This window comes from Phyllosticta capitalensis (assembly GCF_038381095.1).
Source record: "Phyllosticta capitalensis strain CBS 128856 chromosome Unknown BKA78scaffold_11, whole genome shotgun sequence".
Classification (NCBI taxonomy): domain Eukaryota; kingdom Fungi; phylum Ascomycota; class Dothideomycetes; order Botryosphaeriales; family Phyllostictaceae; genus Phyllosticta; species Phyllosticta capitalensis.
In genome coordinates this window covers 1370329-1395992 of record NW_027117449.1, presented here as the reverse complement: position 1 = coordinate 1395992, position 25664 = coordinate 1370329, and the positions used below count along the sequence as shown (strand labels likewise).

At 54.7% G+C, this 25664-nt stretch overlaps 7 protein-coding genes across 7 annotated transcripts; 5 read left to right on the top strand and 2 right to left on the bottom strand.

The window, feature by feature from the left end:
- Positions 1–614: 614 nt before the first annotated feature.
- On the bottom strand, positions 615–1742 carry BKA78DRAFT_325646 (uncharacterized protein). Its single transcript, XM_066889378.1, has one exon. The coding sequence runs from the start codon at positions 1583–1585 to the stop codon at positions 812–814; it is 774 nt and encodes a 257-aa protein (XP_066739978.1). The 5' UTR covers positions 1586–1742; the 3' UTR covers positions 615–811.
- A 694-nt stretch (positions 1743–2436) lies between these two features.
- On the top strand, positions 2437–3498 carry BKA78DRAFT_44991 (uncharacterized protein). Its single transcript, XM_066893207.1, has one exon. It carries the CDS (start codon positions 2723–2725, stop codon positions 3299–3301), a length of 579 nt encoding a protein of 192 aa, XP_066739977.1. The 5' UTR covers positions 2437–2722; the 3' UTR covers positions 3302–3498.
- A 677-nt stretch (positions 3499–4175) lies between these two features.
- On the bottom strand, positions 4176–4791 carry BKA78DRAFT_333696 (pre-mRNA branch site protein p14; the record flags this gene model as incomplete). Its single annotated transcript, XM_066890114.1, has 5 exons — positions 4176–4276; positions 4330–4457; positions 4528–4584; positions 4644–4667; positions 4754–4791. 5 exons carry the CDS (start codon positions 4789–4791, stop codon positions 4176–4178), a joined length of 348 nt encoding a protein of 115 aa, XP_066739976.1.
- Positions 4792–6889: 2098 nt separating this feature from the next.
- On the top strand, positions 6890–10849 carry BKA78DRAFT_44936 (uncharacterized protein). Its single transcript, XM_066893206.1, has 3 exons — positions 6890–7530; positions 7577–9561; positions 9613–10849. The coding sequence occupies exons 1-3, from the start codon at positions 7221–7223 to the stop codon at positions 10702–10704; spliced, it is 3387 nt and encodes a 1128-aa protein (XP_066739975.1). The 5' UTR covers positions 6890–7220; the 3' UTR covers positions 10705–10849.
- Positions 10850–11717: 868 nt separating this feature from the next.
- BKA78DRAFT_325638 (thymidine phosphorylase) lies at positions 11718–13278 on the top strand. Its single transcript, XM_066889377.1, has one exon. The coding sequence runs from the start codon at positions 11905–11907 to the stop codon at positions 13219–13221; it is 1317 nt and encodes a 438-aa protein (XP_066739974.1). The 5' UTR covers positions 11718–11904; the 3' UTR covers positions 13222–13278.
- A 4612-nt stretch (positions 13279–17890) lies between these two features.
- On the top strand, positions 17891–18775 carry BKA78DRAFT_238061 (Eisosome component PIL1/LSP1; the record flags this gene model as incomplete). The annotated part of the gene is made up of 3 exons (XM_066883882.1): positions 17891–18211; positions 18300–18425; positions 18476–18775. Coding segments are annotated over 3 exons (747 nt in total), but the record flags the coding sequence as incomplete, so codon positions are not given.
- Positions 18776–20523: 1748 nt separating this feature from the next.
- Positions 20524–21840, top strand: BKA78DRAFT_226559 (uncharacterized protein; the record flags this gene model as incomplete). Its single annotated transcript, XM_066883691.1, has 2 exons — positions 20524–20937; positions 21007–21840. Coding segments are annotated over 2 exons (1248 nt in total), but the record flags the coding sequence as incomplete, so codon positions are not given.
- Positions 21841–25664: the final 3824 nt, after the last annotated feature.

The following is a 25664-nucleotide window of genomic DNA, read 5'->3' as shown; positions in this document are numbered from 1 at the left end:
GTTCTTCAGGTGCGGCTTGGGGATTGATTGGTAGGTTTCACGGCTTTTTTGCTCAGCATTGCTTTGTCAAAGGCAGCCTTGGATTGTACCTTGTGATGAGTAGGTATGACAACGCTATAGCTGCAAAAAGCAAGCTGGCAGACCCTTGAATCTGCAGACCACCTCATGCTGACTGAGATGTCGTGCTGTTTCATTTCCCCCGCAATATCCTACGAGCTCGAAGTTTTCCTCACCAAAGCCGGCCGGACTGTCGCGGTCTCGCCATCAAGGTACCGTCCCATATTTGTTGGTAGTCTCCTCGATTTTGTTGGCAACTTTCACACCCTCCGTAAATCTTTCCAGGTCTTTCACGTTGAGAGAGAGACCTGTCCTCCCTCTTGATTTTGAGGTACTGCCCATCCGTGTTGGCAAAGAGAATCGTGAACAGTCTGTTGTAGATCTGTAGATTCTCCGTCTTTCGGGACCACACAACGGGAATGTAGAGCAAAGAACTGAAGAAAGGTGGACACAAAGGCGAGTTTGTCGAATATTCGGCCCGAAGGACCATGTGTAAGACTCTGGAGGCCTCACTTTCCCTCGCATTCGTCCTGGAAGCGGTAGCAGCTGGCAGGGCAGGCTCAGGTGTCGCGGATTGGTCGAGGACATGGCACCCGAGTGGAGTAGTCACTCCCGTCGGCGGCGTGGCGCGAGCAGATATGATGAGGGATACGGGCAGGCTCAGGCGTCGATGAGTGGTCGAGGACGTGGCACCCTGGTGGGATGCAATGGCGAAGATAGAGTGTTAGAGGGCTTAGTTGGTTTTCTGGCTGCCTTATTCTCCATCACACTCATCCTGGGAGCGTTTGATAATATCAAGGGCCGCATCAATCTTAGGGTCGCTCGCTCCGAACCCTGATCTGGCCTTGATATCAAGGAAAGCATCCCACGGAATATAGTAGACCAGAGGGTTCGCGGGTGCTATGGCCTCGCCAAGGTAATCCGTCGCGTAATTGTTCACCAGGTCTTCGATCTTTTCGGCGATTTTTGCGTCCGTGGTGAATCTCTTCAGGCCTTTCGCGTTCACCCACATGTCTTCCCTCCTGATCTTCAGGTATTGGTTTTTGGCTTCAGGGTATGGGATGGTAAATGTCCGTGCATCCAGCGTGATGCTCTCTGTCTTGTGTGTGTAGATGGTCGTCGTGCCTTGCCTCTTCACAACATTGAAATCGTCCGCCATGGACTTAGCAACCTTGCAGCGGGGCAGGCGCTTCCGTGCCTGCTTGGCGGGCGCTGTGTCTGCCTCACTCTGCTTCTCCAGGGCGGAAGGCTTGGGCTGGGCTGGGGCCTCGCCGACCCGGTTTCCGCGTGGATACTGAAGACCACTGGGTTCTGTACTAGACAGTGGCACTGCCATTGATCCAGCCTGGAAGCTTGGGGCCGGAGCTTGTTGCGGCCACGTTGCTTGAGGGAACTGCCCACTTGGAAACATGCCGGTCATTGGATAGCTGGCCCCACCACCTGGGAGCATCCCATTGTCGCCAAAGGTTTGGTAGCCGTTCCGGTACGGAGTGGAGTTCGAAAACATCTGCTGGGCCATTTGTTCCATGATGTCCGGCACGTATCTTGGTGGTTGCGAGTAGGACTCCTCAACGGAGGGGATGGCTATGTCTGAGAGGGCGACGGTGTCCGAGCGGACGATCGTGTTTGATGCGGCGGGGGTTGCTTCCTTGTTCGGCGAGGTGCTCCGTACCGGGCTTGGTGTGGCCAAATCTTTGCGGACGTCGCCTTCCGCAGCGATGGGAGCAGAGGACTCCGGTGCGACGGGAGCAGAGGTGTCTGTCGCGATGTTGCCTTCCGGCGCGACGGGAGTAGCGTCGTCCAGAGTGGAGGCTGCAGGGGCTATGACCTTCACCAGAGCTTGAAGCATGGATTTGACTTCCTTGTGGTCCTTGGCGGACTGCTCTTTTCCCTGCTTGCACATGATTGCAATGGCATTGAGAGCCTTGGTCGTATCCTTCCGGTGCGTATCCAGTTCTTGCTCAAGCTCGCGCTGACGCTGGAGTATAGCAGTATTGGCTTCAACTTTGGCGCGCTTTGCCTCGATTCGGATACCCTTCCGAAGGCCCGTCCTGTAGCTGATCTTAAGAGTTTTCTGGCCCCCCACATCCATGTGCGAATGAGTTGCTTGGTGTTGTCAAATTTTCGCGGACATCGCCTTCCACCGCGAGGGCAGCGAGCGTATTGGAGTTCGTGTGGACTTTGACTCCCGGGGCGATGGGGGCGTCTTCCGGAGCGGGTGTGATGGAGTTCATCCGGGCTTTGTCTCCCAAGTGAAAATTGTTGCTGATCAAGCGAACCGATTTTTTCGTTCTCCCTTGCGACCAGTCAGCTCAAAGGCTCATGTATGCAAGCAGGAACTCACTTTTTAGGGACAGTTCAAGATCTTGATGTACGAACAAGTGGTAGAGAGCTCTGAGAATTGGTGGAGTTGGAATGGAGAGGAGTGAGATGAAGAAGGAAGGATCGAGTTGAAGAGCCGCGTGGCTGGCCGTACCGGGTGGGCGACTCGCTCTTGCCTCAATGGGCCTGCACTTCCCCATTGCTTCCGGCTCGCCGCAACTGCGAAGTACAAAGGGAACGAGCTCTGGCAGCAAAAGCCGTAGCACACGTAGTGACGACTGCTCCCTGTAGCTCTACGCAAAGGACTTGGGGAATTCCAACATCAAATGCGGAAGGTGCTTGAATGCTCCCTGTATACGTACCTTTTGACATGAAAACTTTCTACTGCTCTACGGCCGCTTCTACTGTGCTGCTTTCTCTTGGCCAAGCTCCTGTATGTGCCACGACTTTTGCTACCAGGCCTCGCATGCTTCTTACAGTCAGACATGTCGACCGATATCGGCCTTCTCCAACTTCCCCAGCAAAAACTGCTCGTTTCCGCTACGCATACCTGCGTGATAATCTGGACGAGAGAGAGACATTTCGTAGTAGTTCGATTCGCATGGCGAATAGCAGACAAAGGGGGTCAGGAGCGCGGAGTAGACGAAAGGAATGGTGCGTAGATGCGACGACCAAGTCATCACATTTCAGCAGTCCACGACAGAATCAGACGAGGTGTAATTGTCAAATACATCGTCCATTGATTGTGACTCGATTGAAGAAAGATTGGAAAAAACAAGACTCCCCCAAAGCAGTTAGCAAGCACAAACTGAACAGATCCCGGAGGTATACGTACAGTAGATACACCGTGCAGCACGCAAGCGAGCACGCAGACAAGCATAAAAGCGAGCAAGCATGCAACCCAAGCGGACCCGCGTCCTGACACGGATGGTTGGTTAGTTCGCTGCTAGACTGCTGCCTAGCTAGTAGTAGACGCTACAGTCAGTCGACAACGCTGATCTAAACCGCCAACGCCAAAGGACGCGCACGCTACCATGATGCTAGCAGCTAGAATGACAGTCTTCTTCAGAGAAAGGGGAAAAGCAAAGGGGTGTGTTGATGTGCCGCGTACTTTGTGGCAAGTCTGAATTCCTGTTGGTCTCGCAAAGAGTAGTAGTAGTACGCTGACTGACGGACAAAAGTAGAAAAAAAGAGGAGAAAGAAGAGAGAGAGCCGCAGCCAACCAAAAGGGGCTGGCCCTTAGTTCATTTCCCGACAAAGGAAAGAAAGCATCAGCAAGCAGCCCGGGGAATAATTCCGTAGTTTCGAAAGTCTCCGTATCCCTTTCCTTGTGATCAATCAACCAGAGCTATTCGAGGACCTTGTTCATGAACACTCTTTCATGCATGAACCGCCTGAGCCTGATGAGAACCCATCAACGCCGACCAAGTAAATCGTGTAAAAAGCTTGTGAGCAGAATCCCAGCCCGAGCCTTGCTTGGAAAGTTTGGGCCGCTGCTCGTGGCGAGTAACCCTCCTGCTTTTGGCAGGGGGCTGCTGCACCCCAGACCGTCGTCGGCTGGAGCTTGATGATGCGCCAGAAGAAGATGATGATGCCGAGCTAGCAGTTGAGCGACGAAGAACAGCCGCTAGCGTCGAGATGCTGTGCCGTAAGTCGTTGTCATCGCCGCTGAATCGGACCGTGTGAGACGCGGGCTTGTTCGTCCTCGTAGGCGTGAGATCCACGGGTTCCTGCGCAAGTATTGTCTGGGGTGTCTGGCTGTCGCAAGAAGTAGTTCCCGTGGATCTCGCCTCATGCTACTCGATACCGTGTTCGCGCTTGGCAGCATCTAACTTTTGCTGGCGAGCCTCGAGGCTCTCTTCTCTTCGGTTCATCTTTTCTGGCTGGTGGTATAGCACTGATGACGATGTTAGTAATGGACTTTTTAGAGTCGCTTTAGAGGCAACATACCGACGAGATAGCGGTTCTGAAAGTTGAAACCGTTTAGCTTATCGCAAGCTTGCTTGGCGTCCATTACGTCCTCATAGACAACGAAGGCGGTTCCCTTGGTGTTGTTCGCAATTCCCTGGCGAATTTGACTTTGCCCCCAATGTCAGAAATGCGTCCAAGACTTGTAGAAGGTATCTGGCGAGCGAGATTGCGACATACCGAACAGGACCGAACTTGCCGAACAGGTCGAAGAGCTCCTCGGGGGAGACGTTGTAGCTAGTGGGGGGTCAGCATTGAAATGCTTGGAATAGTCTCGCGGGAGCGTATGTTCGTACCTCAGGTTTTTCACGAAGAGAGCTCTGCGTGGACATGATGGTTAGCATGGTTTTGAGGTTGGAGATGGAGTCGCGCAAGTAGCGAGTCAGAGCAACGAGGAGTGGCTAACCGGTTGACTTCGGGGGCAAGCTTTCCGCCGCGACTCATAGCTTGGCTAAGGTTGTAGTGGTGAGAGTGTTGATGGGCGCTTGAAAAAGGTGGTACTCCGAAGAGTGGTGGATGTAAAGGATGTTGGTTGTACGGATGCGGAGCGATGGATGTCGAACGCCAGTGCCAAGCTCATCACGTGGTGCTTGGCGGCGGAGGGAAGGCTTCCACTTCCAACCGGAAGAACTTAATGTTGACTTTCACGGTTGCACCGGGGATGCATTTATTTTTTCAAATCGGAGCAAAGCGACCAAGTCTTTCGCTGATGTGTACGGGCTGGGATATGCATGGAGCGGAATTGCAAGATGCGCGACTTGACCAGGACCCACGACGATGCGGCAGCGCAGATTCCAGTCCGTTTCTGGCACATGGAAATCCGCCCTCGACTTTCGCGACGGGACTGAGGTGTCGCGCAGAGACTCGACAACGGCCCAGGAGACTCGAGCGCATTGAGAATTAATTGCTATTACCTTCGCGGCAATGCCTTGTACACATGTATCTAAAGAGTAGTCGTCGTGTCTCTGCCGGCGAACAATCATCGTTCTGCGCGTTCGGCAGCCTAGGACAGACGCTGTATCTTATGGATTTTGCAAGAAAGTGCGAACCATGCGCATGCAAATCAGAGTGATAATGGTCTCGCCTTTGTGGGCTGCGTCGCCGTTTCGTTGGCCCAGCGCATGCGTTAGTCTTGTGTTCAGAGGGCGCGCTTTTGCGGTGCGGTCGACAGTCGACAACTCCGCCAGCGCTAGCTTCCGTACCTCTTCTCACCCACCACCAACTTCGAGTTCCCCTCCAACCTCCGCAGTCCACGCCCTCGACAACGCACGCGGTCTGCTATCCGCCGAGCGATATCCTCATCTGTTCCACTCAGGAATGAGTGTCCTACACCTTTTGCGCTCAACTCTGCCTGTCGGCGCGCCGTGGTGGTCCTCTTAGTTGCGGACCTGCGGAGGTCCTCCACCCCCGAAACCACCCCAACTTCTCTCCTCCAAGACGACAATTCCCGCCAAAATGAAGCTTCGTAGCTTCAAGAAAACTCCTTCCGACATCCCTCTACCCCCGCGGACACCTTCTCCAATCCACCACCTGGTCGAACCTCTGACGCCGACGTACCCCACCGCACACAAAGATGGGCCATTGTCCGCCGCCAACGAATACACGGCTGTCGCCTCTGCTGCCCCGAGGCATACCTCTACTCTCATCAATGGTCGGGGAGGAAAAGTGAAGGGCCCGGAGAGGGAACAAAACAACATTGAAAGGCCTGCTCACCCGTCGCGTCATACCCACACTAGACAGAATCGCGGCTCCTCTCGCGGCTCCTCCATAGATGAGCTTGCAGTCATTGCATCGTCGCTGGCACCGAGTCAAGGCTTTGCGCAGCCGGCTACCAATGCTCTGCAGCCACACGCCTCCCCGCGACCAACAACGCGCCCGTTTGCCAACGGCCCGCACCACGGCTACACGGCATCGGACGGTCAAGGCTACTGGTCTACCCAGGGTTATAATCATGGATATGCTGATGGAAACGACCTTGGAGAGCGGCCATCTAAGCGCGCTCGCTCTGACGCCGGGTACTCTCAACAATACCATGGCACCGTAAGACCTGCAACTAGCCACAACCTGAGCGGCAACTGGTCCTACAACTCCGTTGAACCCATACCCAGTGGCGTCCACGCTGCGTACCCTTCGCCGGCCGTCAATGCCGAAGTCTTTGACATTGCTCAAGCACTTGTCGCGCTCAGGAGCGGGAGCATAGACCAGAGTCATGGTGCTCGGAGATCGATTGCTGCACCAGAAAACCAGGTTTCCCGAGACGGCTTACCGAGACGGCGCGAGGTCCCCGCTCAACTGATACAGAGCTCTTTTCAAGATGTCGGTCTGGTTGATGGGCATCAGGCGAGGCCGCACCGCCATTCCATTACGACCTATCAACCCGAACCGCACCATCCAGTCGTCGATGCCGTTGAAGCAACTCCTACTTCTCAAGCTCTTCCGAAAATGCAGACACATACTCCACCAGAAGACGTACCTGATCTTGTCAACACAGCCAATTCTGTCGAGGAACCTCCTCCGGTCGAAGGAAAGAAGGGTAAATCACATCAAGGCTGGCCCAAGGGAAAGCCGCGTGGTCCTCGCAACAAGGGGGCAAACAAGAAAACTGCAAAAGCCGCCAACAAGGCTGCAGAGCTAGTGGCAGTCCCCCGAAGGAACAGGGTATTGACCAGCTACAGTCCCCCCAAAGTCTCAACGAGGTTCCACCTGGTAGCGCGTCTACGGAAAGAAAAGAGATTCCGCCTCCAAAACAAGAGCCAGAGATCCCGCACCGACCTATCCCGGTACAGACGACCACGACTACGGGCAAGCGACGCAACTCCTTTCCTGACTCCCACGGCCCTGATACTGCGGATACCACCAAGGAAAGGCTGTCGATGTCCAGAGCAGCTTCCGTGCCTCCTGATAACAGCATGCTCATAAAAGGTTCATCATCTCCAGACCCAGCTGCGCTCTGCGATTCAGCTCCGAAGTTGCCCGTTGCCCCTGTCGAAGAAGAGATAATCTGCGCTGGATGCAACTTCTCTCGAGGTCCGTCCCCAGGTCAGAATGATCAGTGGATTGGGTGCAACGGATGCCAGAATTGGTATCATTTTGCCTGCGCGGGCTTTCGAAACGCAAAGGAAGTGAACGACATCGACAAGTTCCATTGCCGAAGCTGCAAGCCCACCTGTGGTCCAACGACCTGTAAGTCCTGACTTGGCGCATCAAAGCCAATTGCTAATGTGTTCAGACGTGCGCAAATCTAAACGTGCACATACGGCGGTCGATTACGCTGGCCTAAACGAGGGCGTCCTTCGAACCTCAGAAGACGAGTACGAGCACCACTACATCCGACCGATCAAAGACGGGACCTTTACCTTCCAACCCGAAACCTTTGCTCGCATGCGCCCTGAGCTCGTCACCGCGGAATACTTGGAAAAGAGTGGTGGGTTTAGGGAACCCATAGTCATTCCGGCGTGTTGGAACTCACGACCTAATCCACCGGGCGCGGATGTCGAGATGACCGACGCAACTTCCGCCGCAGAGAATGACGGGCACGATGAATTCTACGATGGAGTGGAATACGAGATGGCGCCCGATCATGGGCAAGATCTCCTGGACATGGTCATTCCGGCCGGTCTTACTGTTCGAAAAGTGGCTGAGCTGTACGGCCCCGAGGAAAAGATCGAAGTCATTGACGTCAAGTCTCAAGGTAGTGACAATAAGTGGACCATGGCCAAGTGGGCAGATTACTACGAGGAAGATGGCGAAAAGCCTGTCCGCAATGTCATCAGCCTGGAATTTTCTAACAGCAGACTCGGACGTTTGGTACGGCGGCCAAAAGTTGTCCGGGATCTCGATCTGCAAGACTCGGTCTGGCCACAGGAGGAAGCGGCCAGGGGCATTTTTCCAAAGGTCCAATTCTATTGTCTGATGTCAGTTGCCGACAGCTACACCGATTTCCACATCGACTTTGGAGGGTCGTCCGTGTTTTACCATATCATCAAGGGAAAGAAGACCTTTTTCTTCATCCCTCCGACAAAGCAACACTTGAAGAAGTACGAAGCATGGTGTCAAACACCAGCCCAGAATCATACATGGCTCGCGCACGAGACCAAAGAATGCTACCGGGTCGATCTTTCTGCCGGCGACACGATGCTGATTCCGTCTGGATGGATACATGCTGTTTGGACGCCCGCGAACAGCCTCGTCATCGGCGGAAACTTCCTTACTCGCTTGAATTATGGGATGCAAATCCGTGTTGCTGAAGTGGAAAAGAATACCAAAATCGCCAGGAAATTCCGGTTCCCCCACTTCCAAAAGGTGCTTTGGTATACGGTTCTCCAATACCTCCAGCATGATCCACTACCTCCCTCGGTGTTGCAACAATTCAGCGAAGGCAAGCAATTCTCTCGCAGCACCCCCATCTGCTTTGAACCGGACAAATTTGGCCATAATTCAGATCCAGGACCGGAGAATTACCACGCTCGCTACTACTCCAAAAGTGAGCTTGATGGCTTGCCAGATCTTGTCAGTTACATTTTCCGGACTGTTATGATTTCGCATGGCTGCGTTGAAGGCATCACTCTAGAAGTGCGCAACGCCGTCACCAAGTCAATCCCCAAGGGCCACGGCAAACCAATCGACATTATCAAGTCGTTTGCCGTGTGGGTAGCTTGGAAGCGAGGCAATGAGGATATCCCTCAATGGGCACACCCGGATGCAGAGCTTCCCGATACTGGAGCAACGGGGTTGAAGAAGCTCAGCAACGCGGCTCTGAAGCAGTTGGAACGCCAAACTTTCATCGAGAACTATCGCGCAGCCCCGGAGCGCGCTCAGTCGGCTCGACTGCGGACGAAGGCATTGGAGGGCGACGGCGCCGAAAACATGTCTCCCGTTAAGCACATGAGTTCGCCCAAGACCTCCGTGCTTGGTCCTAAGCGCATCGCATGTGATGCATGCCGCAAGCGAAGGATCAGGTGCAAACACAAGGATGAGGTCATGTCCCCCGTCGCCACAAAAGCAAGCAGCGAGCGCCGTCCAAGCGCCCCAATCGTTCCTGTCATGATGCCCGTTCCACTGAGCGCCGAGACAGCAACTCCGCTCAATGGAATTCATCCGCAGAATGTCAACGGACATCTTCCTGCACCCATCGTGTCGGAAATTCCTCATTCTACTGAGATCCCCGAAATCAGGCGGAGAAGCAAGGCTTGCTTAGACTGCAGGCGGAGCAAGGTAAGCTTCCAACATTGTGGCCTAGAGTGCACATACTGACGACTTGTAAAGCGACGTTGTATCCATGACGAGAACGGGAACGTGGATCCAGTCAAGGCTCAAGAACAACCAGTCCCGCGAGGCAGACGGCGTGTGAGTGGCGGAGATGAGGCTGACGGTCCCAAGACATCAAGGCTTGAAAGCGGTCTCAATTTCGAACAGTCAGGAGTGTACCCGCCGCCAGAGCACGAGTTTGCTTCTGATCATCATGGAATGATGGCGCCTGATGTGTATCCTCAGCTGCGACCAGAAGAGCCTTCCGACATTGCGATGGTCGATGCTCCTGTCGAGACTCAGCCAGAACCTCAACCGTCACTTGATGCCATGAGTAGTGTCATCGATCCAATGCTCGAGAGCTATACTCAAGGGACCGTCGATGAAGAAGTTGATCAAATTCAGGTAAACGGTACCTACCCCGTAGACCTCCCTGAAACTTCGGAAGTGCACGCGCCTGTCTCGGGAGATGTTGCTCTCCCAACCACGGAACACGTTCATGAGACACACATGGCTCCTATGGCTCCCATGGCTCCCATGGCACCGATGGCACCAATGGCTTCCACAGAGCAGCACTCTGCGCTAGGTGCCGGCCCGTCTCATCCAGTCTCTCCTCACGCTCCTAACGGTGTCCAACAATCGTCGCCCTTGACGGAGCTCGGCAATTCCGTGACTCCTGAGCAGTCACGGATGGAGATGCCCATCGACCCTGCACTCGATTCGCCCCTTGACCGCCGGCATTCCATGCGCGCATCGAGGCCGGTAGAGAGATATTCTGAGACGGCAGTCCCGTCCCGCCAATCGCAACCGCCCAAGTCACGTCGTACTTCTTCTAGAACTCCTGCGCCTGCGAAAAGTCCTAGCATCAGCGGAAACAGCGTCAAGACGCCCAACATCTCCACTCCGGCGAGGCAAAGAAGGGGCAGTAATGCTGTCGTGGAGTTTGTGGAAACAGCGCCAGGTAGTGGGGGGAAGAAGACCGCGAATGGCGAACCAAAGCAGCGCTCGCTAAGCCAGGTCGAGAGCCCTGAGCAAGACGAAGCGAGCCTCAAATTGATCAGAGAGATGATGTCAGAAGACAGGGGATTGAGACGACGGGGGTCAAGGTAGGACATATTTTCGTCCATGATTTTTAAGTTAGTATCTCTTTTATAAGCTCTGCAAGTTCTTTTGGAGGTCATGGTCACAGCTTCGTCAGATGGAAGGAGGGAATCGATTGGGATAAAACAAACGGTAGAGGCCAAAACTGGTTCGGAACAGCCAAGGGAGGATATGGCAGTGGATCCGATGGGCTTTCAAGAGTTTTGTGAGGTGCAAACCTATCTTTCATTTTTCGCTTCCTCTCTCATTGGTGTGATGAGGCGTTGTACAGCATTGGAGAGCATCGCTCGCGTCTCGACATGTGCCTTTTCTTATCAAACCTTCTCACTTCTGTCGCTTCCACTCCTGCTCATTCGTTCACTCTGGGCGAAAGATGCGTCTTTTGGTCACGGGTCAAGAGGGAGGCGTCCGGATCCTGTTTTCATCGAGGGCTCCTGCGGGCTCCACAACACACGAATAGCTCTCACACTGGGAATCCATTGTGGAGTCTTCTCCCAGTAGAAGGCTTTAGTGTTTTGCCGTTTGTAATTTTCTCTCTTATTTTTCTTTTCTCAATGAACTTCATTCCCGTTCAAGTTGGCCGTGGGGAGGAACTAGGCGATTGTTTTTACCTGTCTTTGCCTTGGAGTCTGGATGGTGGGTAGGTTTGGGGGTAGGTGGATAGAATCATTTTGCTGAAATGCATCTCGTAGTCTTAAATTGTGCCTAATTCAGTTGTGACAGGCGTAACTCTTCGAACTGACATGGTTGTATGATCTCTATAGAAACCATGGATGCTCTCAAAAATGGTCAAAGATGCGCGTGCCGACAATTTACCGTTGCATATAAGCTTGTACAGCTAGCCCTTGCCTGACAATGACATAACAATGGCCTTCTGCCACCTCCGGCAGCCTCCGACGATGGATCTGAGGATTGATAACTCGGATGTAGTTGCCGATCGTATTCATGACCAGTAGCGACCTCGACATGTGTCACGGGGAAGCGTCAGCCCCAGGAATTCCTCCGAAGCTCCAAGACCACAAGGTGCATAAACGATCCATCCACGATCAAGTACCACGCTGACACGACTTACCGCCTCTCAGACCACTTTATTTGTGAACACTCCCCTCCTGTGACAATCACATCTTCCTCTCCTTGAACAATATCTCCTTCGTCCTGCGAAGCTCCAAGCTCCAAGCTACCTTCCGAACGACCCCCCATCCCACCGCCATGGATACCTGGCTCCCCCAAGAAGTGATTCGCCGCAAACGCGATGGCTTTGCGCTTAGCAGTACCGACATCCAGCGCTTTGTGGCCGGCATCACCGACAACACGCTTTCCGAGGGACAGATAGCCGCCTTCGCCATGGCTGTTTTCATGCGGGGCATGGCGCTCGAAGAACGCATTGCCTTCACAGCAGCCGTGCGTGACAGCGGACAGGTGCTGCGCTGGGAGCTGCCAGGCCCGGTGGTCGACAAGCACAGCACGGGCGGCGTTGGCGATTTCATCAGCCTGCCGTTGGCACCGCTGTTGGCCGCCACGGGCTGCTACGTCCCCATGATCAGCGGGCGCGGCCTCGGACACACTGGCGGCACTCTGGACAAGCTGGAGAGCGTGCCTGGTTACAACGTCTTCCCCAGCCCGGACAAGTTTCGAGACGTCGTGCGCGAGGTTGGCTGCGCTATCATCGGCCAGACGGCGGACCTGGCGCCTGCGGACAAGAAGCTATACGCCATTCGGGACGTGACGGCAACAGTCGAATCAATCGACCTCATCACTGCGAGTATCCTGGGAAAGAAGCTTGCGGCGGGCTTGGACGTGTTAGTTATGGATGTGAAGACAGGCAATGGCGCTTTCATGGCGAAGCTGGAAGAGGCGGAGAACTTGGCAGAAAGCATTGTGCTGGTTGCCAATGGCGCGGGAGTCAGGACGAGGGCACTGGTCACGGATATGGGACAGCCTCTAGCGAGGAGTGCAGGCAACGCTGTTGAGGTTGAAGAGGCGGTGGCATTGCTCAAGGGCGAGGTCAGAAGCGAGAGGCTGTGGGAGATTACACTGGCAATCGCCGAAGAGACGCTCGTCGAGGCACGCATTGCGTCGTCCAAGGAAGAGGCTCGCAAGAGTCTGTTGGACGCTTGGAAGAGCGGCGCTGCGCTCGACCGCTTCCAGCAGATGATTACTGCTCTGGGCGGTCCCGCCGACTTCACCTCAAAGTACGAGTACTACGCGCCCAAGGCCCCAGTCGTAAAGCCAATCTTCGCGGATCAACAAGGTGTGGTCAATGAGGTGGACACCAGGTCCGTTGGTCTGGCCGTGGTTGCTCTTGGTGGAGGTCGAAAGCGGCCATCGGACGCTGTGGATCCCGCCGTTGGCTTTACGAAGCTGGCTTTTCCGGGCGAAGTGGCAGATGCTGAGCATCCCATTGGATATGTACATGCCCAGACTGAACAGCAGGCCGACGATGCCGCCTTGACGCTCAAAGCTGCATATCGCATTGGAGCAGCCAATGCATCGTCGGTTGCGCCGTCTATTTACAAGCGACTTTAGAGGCATGGTACTGAGGGCATAAATAGACTAGCCAGAAAAAAATCAAGGGTTTCTCTACTTGCGCAACATCATGAGTGCTTGATCAGACTTCAATTTACAAATGCTCCCCGATTCGGAAATCAATATCACGTGTGTGCGCAGCACGGTCGTACTACGCAGGCTGCATCATGGCAAGAGAGGTCATCCCAGCTCCAAACACCAACTTTCTTCCTCACGCCCCGCACACCGCGTCCACCCCACCAACCCACTGGATTCAATACGAGAGCCAAGCAATCGCCGAAGCGCGCCTAGCCGCAGCCAATTTCAACGTCCTCTACTCCATCAACGCACGAGTCCTCCACGAAACAGATTATCCTCACATGCCGCACACATAGCAACGCCACTGCGTGCTCGCCTACCGATTTCCATCCACCTCGTGCAAGACTGCTTCTCGCGCACGCCATCGCGCCACCAGCTCTCAAAGTCTGCCTCCGCCGTCCCAACGCACCCGCCATGTCGCTCCCCGCCGAAACCCGCGTCTGGATCAGCGACAACCTGCTGCGGCTGGCCGGTCTTTCAGACCCCACCGTCGTCGACTTTGTAGCAGCGACAGCTTCGAGCGCCAAGTCTGCGCCGGCGCTGGCGGACAAGTTGGGCAGCTTCCTGGACGATGACGCGGGCGACTTGCGCGGCTTTGCCGACGCGCTGTTTGCGAAGGTGGGGAAGCGCGGCGCCGAGGCGAAGAGCGGTGCGGGTGCGAAGGACAGCGAGAGTGGTGGCAAGAGCCAGCGGAAAAAGTACGCGCTTCTGGATATGGAGGAGGATGCCATGACGATGCCGCCGCCGCCAGCACCATCAGCCAGGGACGATAAAGAGAGGAGTGAGAGGCGAAGGGAGAAGAGGGAGCGGAAGCGCGAGCGGAGTCGTGATCGGGAAGATCGCGACAGGGATAGGGACAGGCATCGGTCGAAGAAATTGCGGCGCAAGGACGTCAATGACTTTGACGGCAGATGGGGCGATGAAGAATTCGTAGAGGAAGAAGCAGAAGAGGACGGATATGAGGGATCAAGCCCAAAGAGGGCCCGCCTGGACGATGGGTCTGCGAGTCCTCGGCCGCGCGGAAGAGGCAAAGACGAAGACGAGCCGGAAGAAGAGTTGGACGAGGAAGAGAGGGATCGAAGGGAAAGGGAGGCGTTCGAGAAGAGGCTGCGGGAAAAGGATGACAAGTCCACAAAAAAGGTCGTTGAGGATCGCACTCAAAAAGATGCTGCGCGGCGGAGAGCCTTGGCCGATGATGCAGAAGCGAGAGAAGCTGCCCTGTCCGATTTGAGACTGCGATCACGGCAAGAATACCTGAAGAAGCGAGAGGCAGAGCAGCTTGCTCTGTTGCGAAAACAGGTTGCAGAGGAAGAGGAAGAGGAGCGTCGGGCTGCTCCGGGCGAGCTGACACAAGCGGAGCTCGACTCGTTCAGGAGAAACAGAGAGACGCTGCAGCTTGCAGAGGAGCGTTTGCGTGTGGATGAACATACCGACGGCTACGCTCTCCCTGAAGACTACATCACAGAAAAGGGAAAGATCTCGCGGAAGAAAAAGGAGGAGGCGCTTTACAAACGCTACGTCGACCGCGACGAGTATGGCCGCGAGCGCTTCGTCACAGAGCAAGAGGAGTGGGAGAGGGAGCAAACAGCCAAGGCAAAGGCACAGATCGCTCGTCCCGAGCGCGTCAATGAGGGCGATTATGAGTACGTCTTTGACGATTCGCAAAAGATCAACTTCATCATGGACCAGGCGCTGCCTGGCCAGAGACTAAGCAAAGAGCAACAGGCGCTGGCCAAGCAAATCACCGCTGCAGAAGCAAAGGCCAAGTCGATTGAGGAGACGCGCAAGAGTCTCCCAATCTATTCCTGGAAGGATCAACTCATGGATGCGATATCGCAATTCCAATGTGTCGTCGTGGTGGCCGAGACTGGTTCAGGAAAGACGACGCAGATTCCGCAATTCCTGCACGAGGCGGGCTACACGTCCAAGGGTGAGAACGGCGAGCCAAAGAAGATGGTCGCCTGCACGCAGCCCAGACGTGTAGCTGCCATGTCGGTTGCGGCGCGTGTGAGCGAGGAAATGGGTGTCAAGCTGGGAAAGGAGGTGGGCTACTCGATTCGTTTCGAGGACAACACAGACCTCAAGAACACGATTGTCAAGTTCATGACGGATGGTATGCTGCTGCGAGAATTTCTCACGGACCCAAGTCTGGAGAATTACAGCGCCATTATCCTTGACGAGGCGCACGAGCGCACGTTGGCGACTGATATTCTATTTGGCCTGCTCAAGGACATTGCTAGATTTCGGCCGGAACTGAAGCTCATCATCTCGTCGGCTACGGTCGATGCGCAAAAGTTTAGTGAATACTTTGACGACGCTCCCATCTTCAACGTTCCTGGCAGGCGGTTTCCCGTCAATGTCTACTACACGCCACAGGTACGTAAACTCTTGCTTTACTTGACTATGATTGCTAATCTCGATTCACAGCCTGAGGCCAATTACCTCTCAGCAGCCGTCACGACCGTGTTCCAAATCCACATGTCCCAGCCAAGAGGAGACGTCCTCGTCTTCTTAACTGGCCAGGACGAGATCGAAAAAATGGCAGAAGATTTGGCGGAAACGTCGCGCAAACTGGGCTCGGCAGCGCCAGAACTCATCATCTGTCCCATCTATGCCAACCTGCCGCAAGAAGAACAGGCCAAGATCTTTGAACCCACGCCGCCAGGAAAGTGCAGAAAGGTCGTATTGGCCACCAACATTGCCGAGACGTCACTTACGATTGATGGCATTGTCTACGTCATTGACCCTGGCTATGTCAAGGAAAATGTGTACAACCCCAGGACTGGAATGGAGTCACTCGTGGTTACGCCTTGCAGCAGGGCGTCGGCCAACCAGAGAGCTGGTCGCGCAGGTAGAGTGGGGCCTGGTCACTGTTTCCGACTTTACACCAAGTGGGCCTACTACAACGAGCTGGAGGCCAATACGACCCCGGAAATCCAACGGACAAATCTGTCGAGTACTGTGCTGCTACTGAAGAGTTTGGGAATAAACGACTTGGTCGGATTCGACTTTATGGATGCGCCGCCGGCAGACACACTGATCCGGTCATTGGAGCTGCTATATGCACTGGGGGCTTTGAATGACAAGGGCGAATTGACCAAAAGGGGTCGTCAAATGGCCGAATTCCCCGTGGATCCCATGGTGTCGGCTGCCATCCTCAAAGCAGATCAGCTCAAATGTGTCGAGGAGGTCCTCAGCATTGTGTCTATGCTGGGCGAGTCAGCCGCACTTTTTTTCCGCCCCAAGCAACAAAAGATTCATGCCGATTCGGCCCGAGCACGGTTTACGATGAAGGAGGGAGGCGACCATTTGTCGCTGCTCAACATCTGGAACCAGTGGGTTGATGCTGACTTTAGCTACGTGTGGGCCAAGGAGAACTTCCTGCAACAAAAGTCACTCAATCGGGCCCGTGACGTGCGCGACCAGCTCGCCCGGCTTTGCGACCGCGTCGAGGTGACGATCGAGAGCAGCGGAGCCAACGACCACGTTCCGATTCTAAAGTCTCTGCTGGCAGGCTTCTTCCCCAACGCAGCGAGGCTGCAACGCGGCGGCGACAGCTACCGGACGGTCAAGAACGGCATGACGACTTATCTGCATCCCAGCTCGGTGTTGACCAAGACTGGCGACAGTCCGCCCAAGTTTGTGTGCTACTACGAGCTGGTGCTCACGAGCAAAGAGTACATGCGTAATGTCATGCCGATCCCGAACCCCGCGTGGCTGAACGAGGTGGCGCCGCATTACCACAAAATGAAGGATTTGGAGACGCTTGGGCTGGACAAGAAGGTACCGCGGGGAGGGCCAGGAGGGGCAAGCGGGAGCAGGTTATAGGGAACTGAGGTGGAATGGTGGTGTTGAGTCCGGACGAATGGTTGTAAATAGACGGTCAAATCAATGACGATTGGCGCCATGACGTCTGAAGGCGGAGGACAGGGAAGTCATGGCCAATGGCTCCTCCCCGCCGCACCTGTCATCAAACATGTTAAAACACCATAACTCCCGGCCGTCTTTGCGACCACTTCTTTGACTCTTCGTTCTCCTTTTCCATGCAAACATCTTCCGACCATCTGCACGTTTCCTCGCTCCATTTCGCCTAAGCGCCCGGCACCTGCGAGATCCCTCCCCACCTCATGCATGCACGTCAACTCCTTTAGCGCCCGCTCAAACCACTTCCAACTTTAGCCGCTGGCTTGTAGTCACCTACAAAAGTTGGCTCCCACTCCTGCCCTTTCCAAAATGTAAGCTGGTCTTCAATCTTTGCTCTCGTCCCAAAAGAATTCCCATTGCCTTTTGTTTTGTCTGCTTCCTGCTCCATCGCTTCCTCTACCTACCTGCACGATCACCACCATACCAACTTTGTTTCCGCTCTTACTTCGCAATGGCTATTTACGCGTACCCTCCTCACCCTCCTCCACCTCCTCCGCCCTACAACCCCCCTCCAGCGTTTCTTTCACGCGCGCCTTCTCGTTCCCGCTCGCTCACCGTCCTCCCCATGCGCTCCAGGAACCGCTCCCTCTCGATTCGCTCTGCGCGAAACCGGGATGGCAGCGAGGGCACGCCCTCGTCCAAGCCGCTGCCCAAGCACCGCTTCACCATCACGTCGCTTCGCGGAATGCAGCAGCCCGAGCTCTCGAAGCGCCTTTACAAGCTCATCAAGTCGGAGAACCACGCCATCAGCGCCCACGAGACGGCGGGAAGAGAGCGCGCCAGCATTGCTGCACAGCTGAGCGAGTGGGGCGAGGCCACGAGCGACGACGCCGTGTCAGATATCAGCGACAAGTTGGGCGTGCTCATGGCGGAAATTGCGGAGCAAGAAGACCTGTTTACTCAGGGTCTGGAAGAGTACCGTGGCGTGTTGAAGCAGATTCGCAACACCGAGAGCAGCGTTCAGCCAAGCAGAGACCACAAGATGAAGGTATGTTTGCAAAGGTGCCGCGGCTCAAGCATTGAGTGAGGCGTAGTGTTTGAGGCGCAAACGAAACATGTGCTAACGCGTTAGGCAGGTGTCTGATGAAATTGCCAAACTCAAGTACAAGGAGCCGCAAAGCACCAAAATCGTACAGCTAGAGCAAGAGCTGGTCCGCGCTGAAGCTCAGTCCCTGGTGGCCGAGGCGCAACTCACCAACATTGTGCGTCCACCGCTTGCCCCTCCCCCACTTTCCATCTAACATCGACACAGACTCGCCAAAAGTTCAAAGAGGCGTATTCGACACATTTCGCGGCCGTCATCGAACGCGCCGAAAAGCAAGCGCTCCTGGCCAAGCATGCGCGACGGCTCATCAATCTTCTTGACGATTCGCCCATCGTACCCGGCGAGTCGCACCCGCCTTATGCCTCGTCAAACACGCCCGACGCCGCCCGCGAAGTTCTCAACGACGCCGAGGATGAGCTCAGGGCCTGGCGCCCAAGTTGGGAAGAAGTCATGAGCATGGCGGCCGGCGGCCGTTTGGGTGTCGGCGGGCTAGGCACAGGAGCACCCCCACAGCAAGCACAGTCGGAGTACGGTGGCCCGGTCAGGGACGACTACTCTCAGGTCCAGGGTGGCAGCACCGTGGGAACTGAGACGGAGTCGGACTTGCACCCGGCGCTGAGGTCAAAGGGAAGGAGCACGAGCGGTGGAAGTGAGAATACCAGAGCACAGCCGCCGTACCCAATCTCGGAGGTGGAGAGGGAGACGGAGAGGACGAACGCAAGCACAGTGGTCATGTGAGGAGGACCTAAAAAACGCCAACCTTGGTGATGCTCACCAACGGGTATGGCAAGCCTTAATGGACCAGGGAAGTAATGTGTTTGGATAATGATGGGGCGATGGACTGAATTGCCGAACACGCTGAAGGGAGTGGTATTCTGAGCTTCCGCGGCATGTCTTCACACCAATGCCCGTTGCAATAGCTCGCGGCTACATTGAAAGGGACGGTCTGAACTCCTTTTTTTTCACGATGATTATGATACCAATACCAATACCAGTATAGTTATGCAAACGCGGAGCTTGAAATAGCTGGAGGACTTTCTCTTCTCTTCTTTCCGTTCTTTGGATTCTTTAGTCCCTTGATTTTGTGTTTCTACTTTCTTGGCCAATCAGTGAGCAGAGGATACCTAGTCTAGCCTCGTGCGCAAGGGTGGTTTCTGCAGTCCTTCAGAATGCTGGTGGCACGATGCGTCAACGTTGACGCAACCCATCTAATCACAATGTCTCTTATCCGACTTATTTTTGTACGACTCCAGTCCACACAGTGATGATATTTGTCTTCCTGTCGTGGTTATCCTTCCAGTCCTCTCTCGACCTTTTCTCTTCTTGGGGAAGTCCAAGGAAGTGGCTGGACAGGGTTATCTTCAGGTTGTTTGTTGTTTGGTGTTCCAATGCTTTCTGTCTGTTGCCATGCCTAGGGGAAGGCAGCGAAGCCTAACACTCAAAAGTCGTAGCGCACACCAGTGCCCGAACAAAAGATAATAGTCGAGAGGGAGTGGGCTATGGAGGAGGAGACAACTTCTCTGCAATGTAAGCATCTAGGGATCATTCACGTGTCTTGGGCACTCACTACTAACCTTCACTGAACCAATTTCGTAGAGCTATAGGGAGAAGATGTGATTGTGTATGCAATGACTTTTGCTTGCAAGCCTCGCAGGTGAGTGCGTTGACAGGTGACTGGATGGATGGAAGGTTCATGAGCATGGCGGCACACACGACCCGCGCGCATCTTCTCCCTGATTCTTTAGAGACGCGTTTGTCTTTCCACTCACCGTGATCGTCGTGTCGCCCCGTCGACACTCTGCTTACCTCTGTCCCTTGCCAACTCTCTTTCAGAAGACCTCTCTCCTACTCTCCACCACTCCAACCTACCTCCCGCACCACCCTTTCTGTCCTGGCCGTCTGTCAGTCTGTTGACACGGGCTCTCGGGACAAAAATGCCGCCCAAACACACCCACCGCAACAGCGACGCCGAGCTCGCTCGCTACCGCACCCTCCTGGAGTCATCCTCCTCCAAGAGCGGCAGCGGACTGACCGAAGATCTTCTGAACGCGCCGCTCTTCTCCTGGAGCGTCAGGCGCGCGCTCTCCGGCACGCCGGCAGCGTTCACGCAATACGCGCTTCTTGGACACGAGAGGGTGGCGGCGCGTCGCCAGCAACAACAGACTGCCGACCACCACAACGACGACGACGATGGTGAAGCGAATGGCCACGGTGGGGAGGAAGCTGCTGCTCCTCCTGCTAGTGATCTTGAACCGCTCTTCTTGAACACCAACGCTCCTTTCTCCGTCTTCCTCTGCGGCTCGCAGGGCTCGGGCAAATCACACACGCTGTCGTGCATCCTCGAGGGCTGTCTTCTTCGCGAGCCCGACGCCGCCGCCATCGGACGCCTGTCCCAGCCGCTGGAGGCCATCGTTTTCCACTATGACGCTTGGAGTGGCGGCGGCGGTATCTGCGAGGCGGCCCATCTCGCGTCCCAGGGCATCAAGGTGCGGGTTTTGGCCAGCCCAAGCAACTACTGGGCACTGGAGAGAGCATATCGCAAGGAGGTTCGGGGCGGAAGGGTCGAGGTTGGCGTCTTGAAGCTCAGTGAAGCGGATTTGAGCGCCAAAAGGATGCTGACTTTGATGGCGTTTGATGGGCACGAGGGCAAGGTGCCGCTCTACATGGAGGTACGAGTTTCTGATCCCTTTTGCTCGTCGATGATGGCTGCTGCTAACTGCTCCCTGTGTCATGAGTAGGTTATTCACCGCATCCTCCGCGACATGGGCGCCGCCGCTCAGGGCCGCTCTGGCTTCAATTACACACTGTTCAAGCAGATCCTGGACGCCGAGCGCTTCACCCCCGACCAGCGAGGACCGCTGAACTTGCGCCTGCAGCTTCTGGAAAGCCTAATGTACTTGCCTGCGATGGGTGCTCCCAAGGGCGCCACAAGCCTTTTCGCCACCGAGCCCGGCACTCTCACCATCGTCGATCTGTCAGATCCATTCATCGACCCCTCGAGCGCCTGTACGCTCTTCGACTTGTCGCTCTCGCTGTTTCTTGAACACGGGTCGTCTACCGGCCGTGTCATCGCCCTAGACGAAGCCCACAAGTACATGTCGACGTCCTCCGAGACGGCGTCATCTGCAGCCGCCGGCCGCTTCACCTCATCTCTTCTCGCGGCTATCCGGCTGCAGCGCCACGTGGGCATGCGTATCGTCATTGCGACGCAAGAGCCGAGCGTCGATACGCGGCTGCTGGACCTCTGCAGTCTGACCGTCGTTCATCGTTTCAGCAGCCCGGCGTGGATGGACGTCCTGAGCAAACACTTGGCGGCTGGTGGTGGAGCTGCCAAAAAGGGAATGGTGTCCCGTGTTGAAGAAGATGGCGTCATGAAGAGCTCATCCGAGCTCTTCGACGAAATTGTTCAGATGGGCGTCGGCGAGTGCTTGGTCTTTTGTCCAAGTGGTGTAGTCAGGGTCCACGAGGGCGCTGTGGACGGTGAGCCCATCGTCAGGAGGTTGGGAAGAGAGGTTTTGAGGTGCAAAACTAGAGCAAGGGTCACAAACGACGGTGGCAGGAGCGTGTTGAGCATGAGGGAAGTTGAGGATGCGGTCAAGCAGATCGTGGAGGAGCTTGAAGAGAAGGGAAAGATCGAGCAGAAGAAAGAACCGGAGCAGCCTCGCAAGGAAGGTGAGCAGAAAAACACCGAGCAGAAGGCTGAAAAGAGAGGTGCTAAGCTGAAGAACCAACCGGATCAGCCCAGTGAGGAGGGCGAGCAGAAATCCGAGAAAAAGGATGGTCAACAGAAGATGCACCCGAAACAGCCTGGTGTGGACGGACAGCAAAAGAGCACGGAGAAGAAGAAACCATCGAAACAACCTAGTAAGGACGGTGAGCAGAAGGTTACCAAGCAGAAGTCTGAGAAGAAGAAAGGCGCTGGACAGCAGCAATTGCCCAGTGAGAAACAAAAGGGAGGGGGCAAATTCGCGAAGAAGAACGCACAGAAGCAAGAGAAGACGGGATAGGGGTGTTGAAAATTTTCAGAAGGAGAGCAAGGCAGGCAAAGGGTTAGAGGTTGAGGATAGAAAGGAAGGTAGCGTTGCAGAATAGGAAATGCCTCCCGACAAGATAGCGATTCATGACATCAGATGGGAGTTGGAATCGCAAGGCAACAGCATTTGGTTCCAGAGACATTGACCCCATGCCCAAGCCGCGTAGTCAGATCATCTCGAACGCTCCTTGACTTCACGACAGCGACCATATGTCATGGTCCAACATGTCGTATTTCTTCCATCGCGATACGAAAGTAGTCGAGATAGATGGGAAGTGTCGGTGTTCCTGTGGACCACGACTCAAGCACCAAGTGCAAAACAACTGCCGCGTCCCAGCATGCTGGCTCGTTGATCTGGCAGATGATGGGCACCCAGCCGCCGTCAGTCTCGTCAAGAACTGAACAAATGCTTCGTGTCAACCCAAACGCTGACTGACTTGTTGCACCCTCAGGCATCCAACAGCCGAGACGTGTTGTACTGCTGATCTTCCTCCTCCGAACCCTCTTCCCACTGTCAACAATGCAGGAAAGTCCCTCGTGCGAGCGAAATTTAATCTACCGGCACGGCATCAAGCAGTCCGGGGCCGTGTGGTGGTATTGGATAGCGGAATGGAAATGCCGCAGTTGTGCATGCCGGAAGTGAGAGGGAGGAAGCGGAACGCGATGATTCTCCGGTTCCAAACAAGACGCGTTGGATGTACTGTATGAGCAGGACATGGGCAAGCGACTACATGGTGGCCCCGTTGACCGTTTTCCTCATTTCTTCAAGAGACCGTTCGCTCGATTAAGGGTGTGAGTGAACTGGGTCCTCAGTTCTTGATGACGAGCAAATGTTCCAAGTCCATACCTGCCACAAACAATCTGCAGAGGTTTTTGAGCGTAGAAGGTATCGAGGAGAAAATGGTCCAGCAGTGGCATTTCCCAGGATGACGAAATGCAAAGTCTCAGCAAACATGGTTCGACGAACAGCTTGCTCCAATTGACGTGGTCGATGTCCTTGTTTGGTTTCTGGTCGACGTCCTTGGCTCGCATGCAGGCCCAAAATCTTCTCACATTGCGCCTTAGGTCTTTCGAACTTTAAGAGGATTGTTCGGAAAAGAAGCGGCAGTTGTCGATGGACGAGTACTGTACTGTATCTCCGTCGATTCGTCCAAGAGTATGAGTGAGATAGTCGCTGAGCAGTGCCTCGGGAGATCCAGCCGCACATGGAGAGGCGTCACAAATCATAGTGCGGCATCCACGATTGTAGCTGCAGCCCCTCGGCAATCTTTCCCGTAAATTCATTTATGTAGTTGTGGGCGCGTGTGTCTGACGTCTTCAGGAGGAGCTGGTTCCTGCAGCTAAACTCACACTGAGACTTAGCATTTCCATGACACAGTGACAACGAACTTTCTGAAACTGGCTGTCTTACAATGAGGTTTTGGTTGTGTTTTCATTCTCTTTCTCTCCTCAAATTCATGATGGCCAGGTTTGGAACTAGTCAGGGCTCGGTTGGGCAGCGGGTCGGTTGCGTAAACTAGGTCTCAACGTTCAGGGTTGAATGAAAAACTATTCCGCTTGACCAGGGACTTGGAATTAAAACCACCTGCCAAGATGGCCCGGGAATCTGGGTCTGTTCGAAGATTTACGATTCAGTGGAGGCTCCCTGGAGCAATCTTTATTCTCATGTTGAATGCGCGAGTCCTAATGGGACCGAAACAATTCCTCTTTGGTTTGCCAATGGGTAGATCTGTAGGGCTGACTCAATTTTACTGTTTTCGGGGCCGAACTGATAGAACACTACGGCCCTGTCGTAGAAAGTGACACTGCTCTATCTCGCGCGTAGAAGTCAGTCTCAAAGAACACGTCGCGACGCATTACGGCCAGCTCAGTTTTTCAAAGTCGAGGAGTACGTCATTGCTGTCTTTGAGCGGCAATTGTGAAAGTGTTGACCTGGAGGCTGGTGCGCTCTTGGCTTTGAAATTGATGCCACATAAGGCATCAAAGGACACAATGGGTGCTTCAGTAAGCGAGTCCAGGAAAACAGGCCAGTGGGCCTGGGATTCAAAACCGTGTATATGACCAAGGCTATGGTCTTTGAATTCGAAAGCTCAAGCTGATAATCCAGAAAAGGTCTTGATATCCGCATTGTTTGTGTTTAGACCTAGGGCAAAGTTTTTCGGTAACTTGGCGGCACCATTGATCATGCTCTTTGCAAGTGGTTCGACTGCCCCGCCATTGAAGTGAGCAGGTCAGATGTTGGCCACCCTCAAGCATTCAAGCCACAGGCCCACGCTGGCATAGTCACATCAGCGGGGTCAGACGGTCAGACCGAGGTGGAAATCAGCCGGACAATAAACTCCGCGGGAACTTCGCATCGAGCCGAAAAAGCAAGACAGCGCAGCAAGCCACTGTCAAAGATCTTTGCCAAGACAACGTTGGACGGCGAATATCAGGATGCTTGCTGCCTCAGGCGCATGGTGTTTATGTTTGCCGTGTGCCGGACAAATTAGTGAGATCCAATTTCGACAGAACGGCGCAATGCTCTTGCCTAAAAGAGTAGTGGGGTAATGCCTGCGTCGACCAAAAGGGCAACCGCAAGAGCTCGTTTTGGAAAGGGGCACCAGGATATCATGGTCCCTCTGTGAGTTGGTGAGAGCATTTCGAGAGCACTTCCTGGTCACGGACTGCCGAATCAGTTGTCGGGCCTTGGTTTTTCAGGCACTCCAATAAAATCATCTCAGATACATGAGATATTGGCGATGACGTGCATATTTTGACGCAGTATGAGCAGAAGAAGACCCAGTTGCCAGTAGAAGCTTTTGGTGGAGGGCGACAAACGCGTCATCTTTGAAGTCGATGATCTCCGATGTCGTCTGCATAGCATACCGTGACTAGGAGGGTGTAGGCAAGATAGCCGCACGCCTGCGGGGGTCCCCAGGACGGACACACTTAGTCAACGTTGCGGCGCCGTGACCTGGCGGGTAATGATAGCATCGTTACCACGTCATTCAATGCTGAATTCTCGGATACATTGGCTTAGAAGCTTGCGCAGCAATGTTTAAGGCCGATGGAAAGTCGTTGATCGCACCGAGCGGACGATAGAATGTCGTCTCGGCCACAAGAGGTCCGCGGATGTGCCCGAAAGCCCGCGAGCGACGATTGAGAGAAGTGCCTGCTTGAGCCGCGGGGTTGAAGATGGAGTAGCAGGAGTAGGCTGACACAATTGGATGAAGAGGAGGCGTGTGAGGATTGTAGTGGCAGGTGTTAGCGGTCGAAGAAGAGCTTGGAGAGGGATCGACAGCAGGGTGGCAGGGGTCGCAACATCGCCTATGTGGCCCAAAACGGCAGAGCTTGCGAGACGGCCGACCCGCAGCATCGCAG

Bases quoted from the DNA above. Each gene is read 5' to 3' on its own strand.
- BKA78DRAFT_44991 (XM_066893207.1), top strand. From the start codon at position 2,723: ATGCTCCCTGTATACGTACCTTTTGACATGAAAACTTTCTACTGCTCT.
- BKA78DRAFT_325638 (XM_066889377.1), top strand. From the start codon at position 11,905: ATGGATACCTGGCTCCCCCAAGAAGTGATTCGCCGCAAACGCGATGGC.
- BKA78DRAFT_325646 (XM_066889378.1), bottom strand. From the start codon at position 1,585: ATGGAACAAATGGCCCAGCAGATGTTTTCGAACTCCACTCCGTACCGG.
- BKA78DRAFT_44936 (XM_066893206.1), top strand. From the start codon at position 7,221: ATGTCCAGAGCAGCTTCCGTGCCTCCTGATAACAGCATGCTCATAAAA. The intron at 7,531-7,576 runs GTAAGTCCTGAC...TAATGTGTTCAG, and splicing joins CACCTGTGGTCCAACGACCT to ACGTGCGCAAATCTAAACGT. The intron at 9,562-9,612 runs GTAAGCTTCCAA...CGACTTGTAAAG, and splicing joins TAGACTGCAGGCGGAGCAAG to CGACGTTGTATCCATGACGA.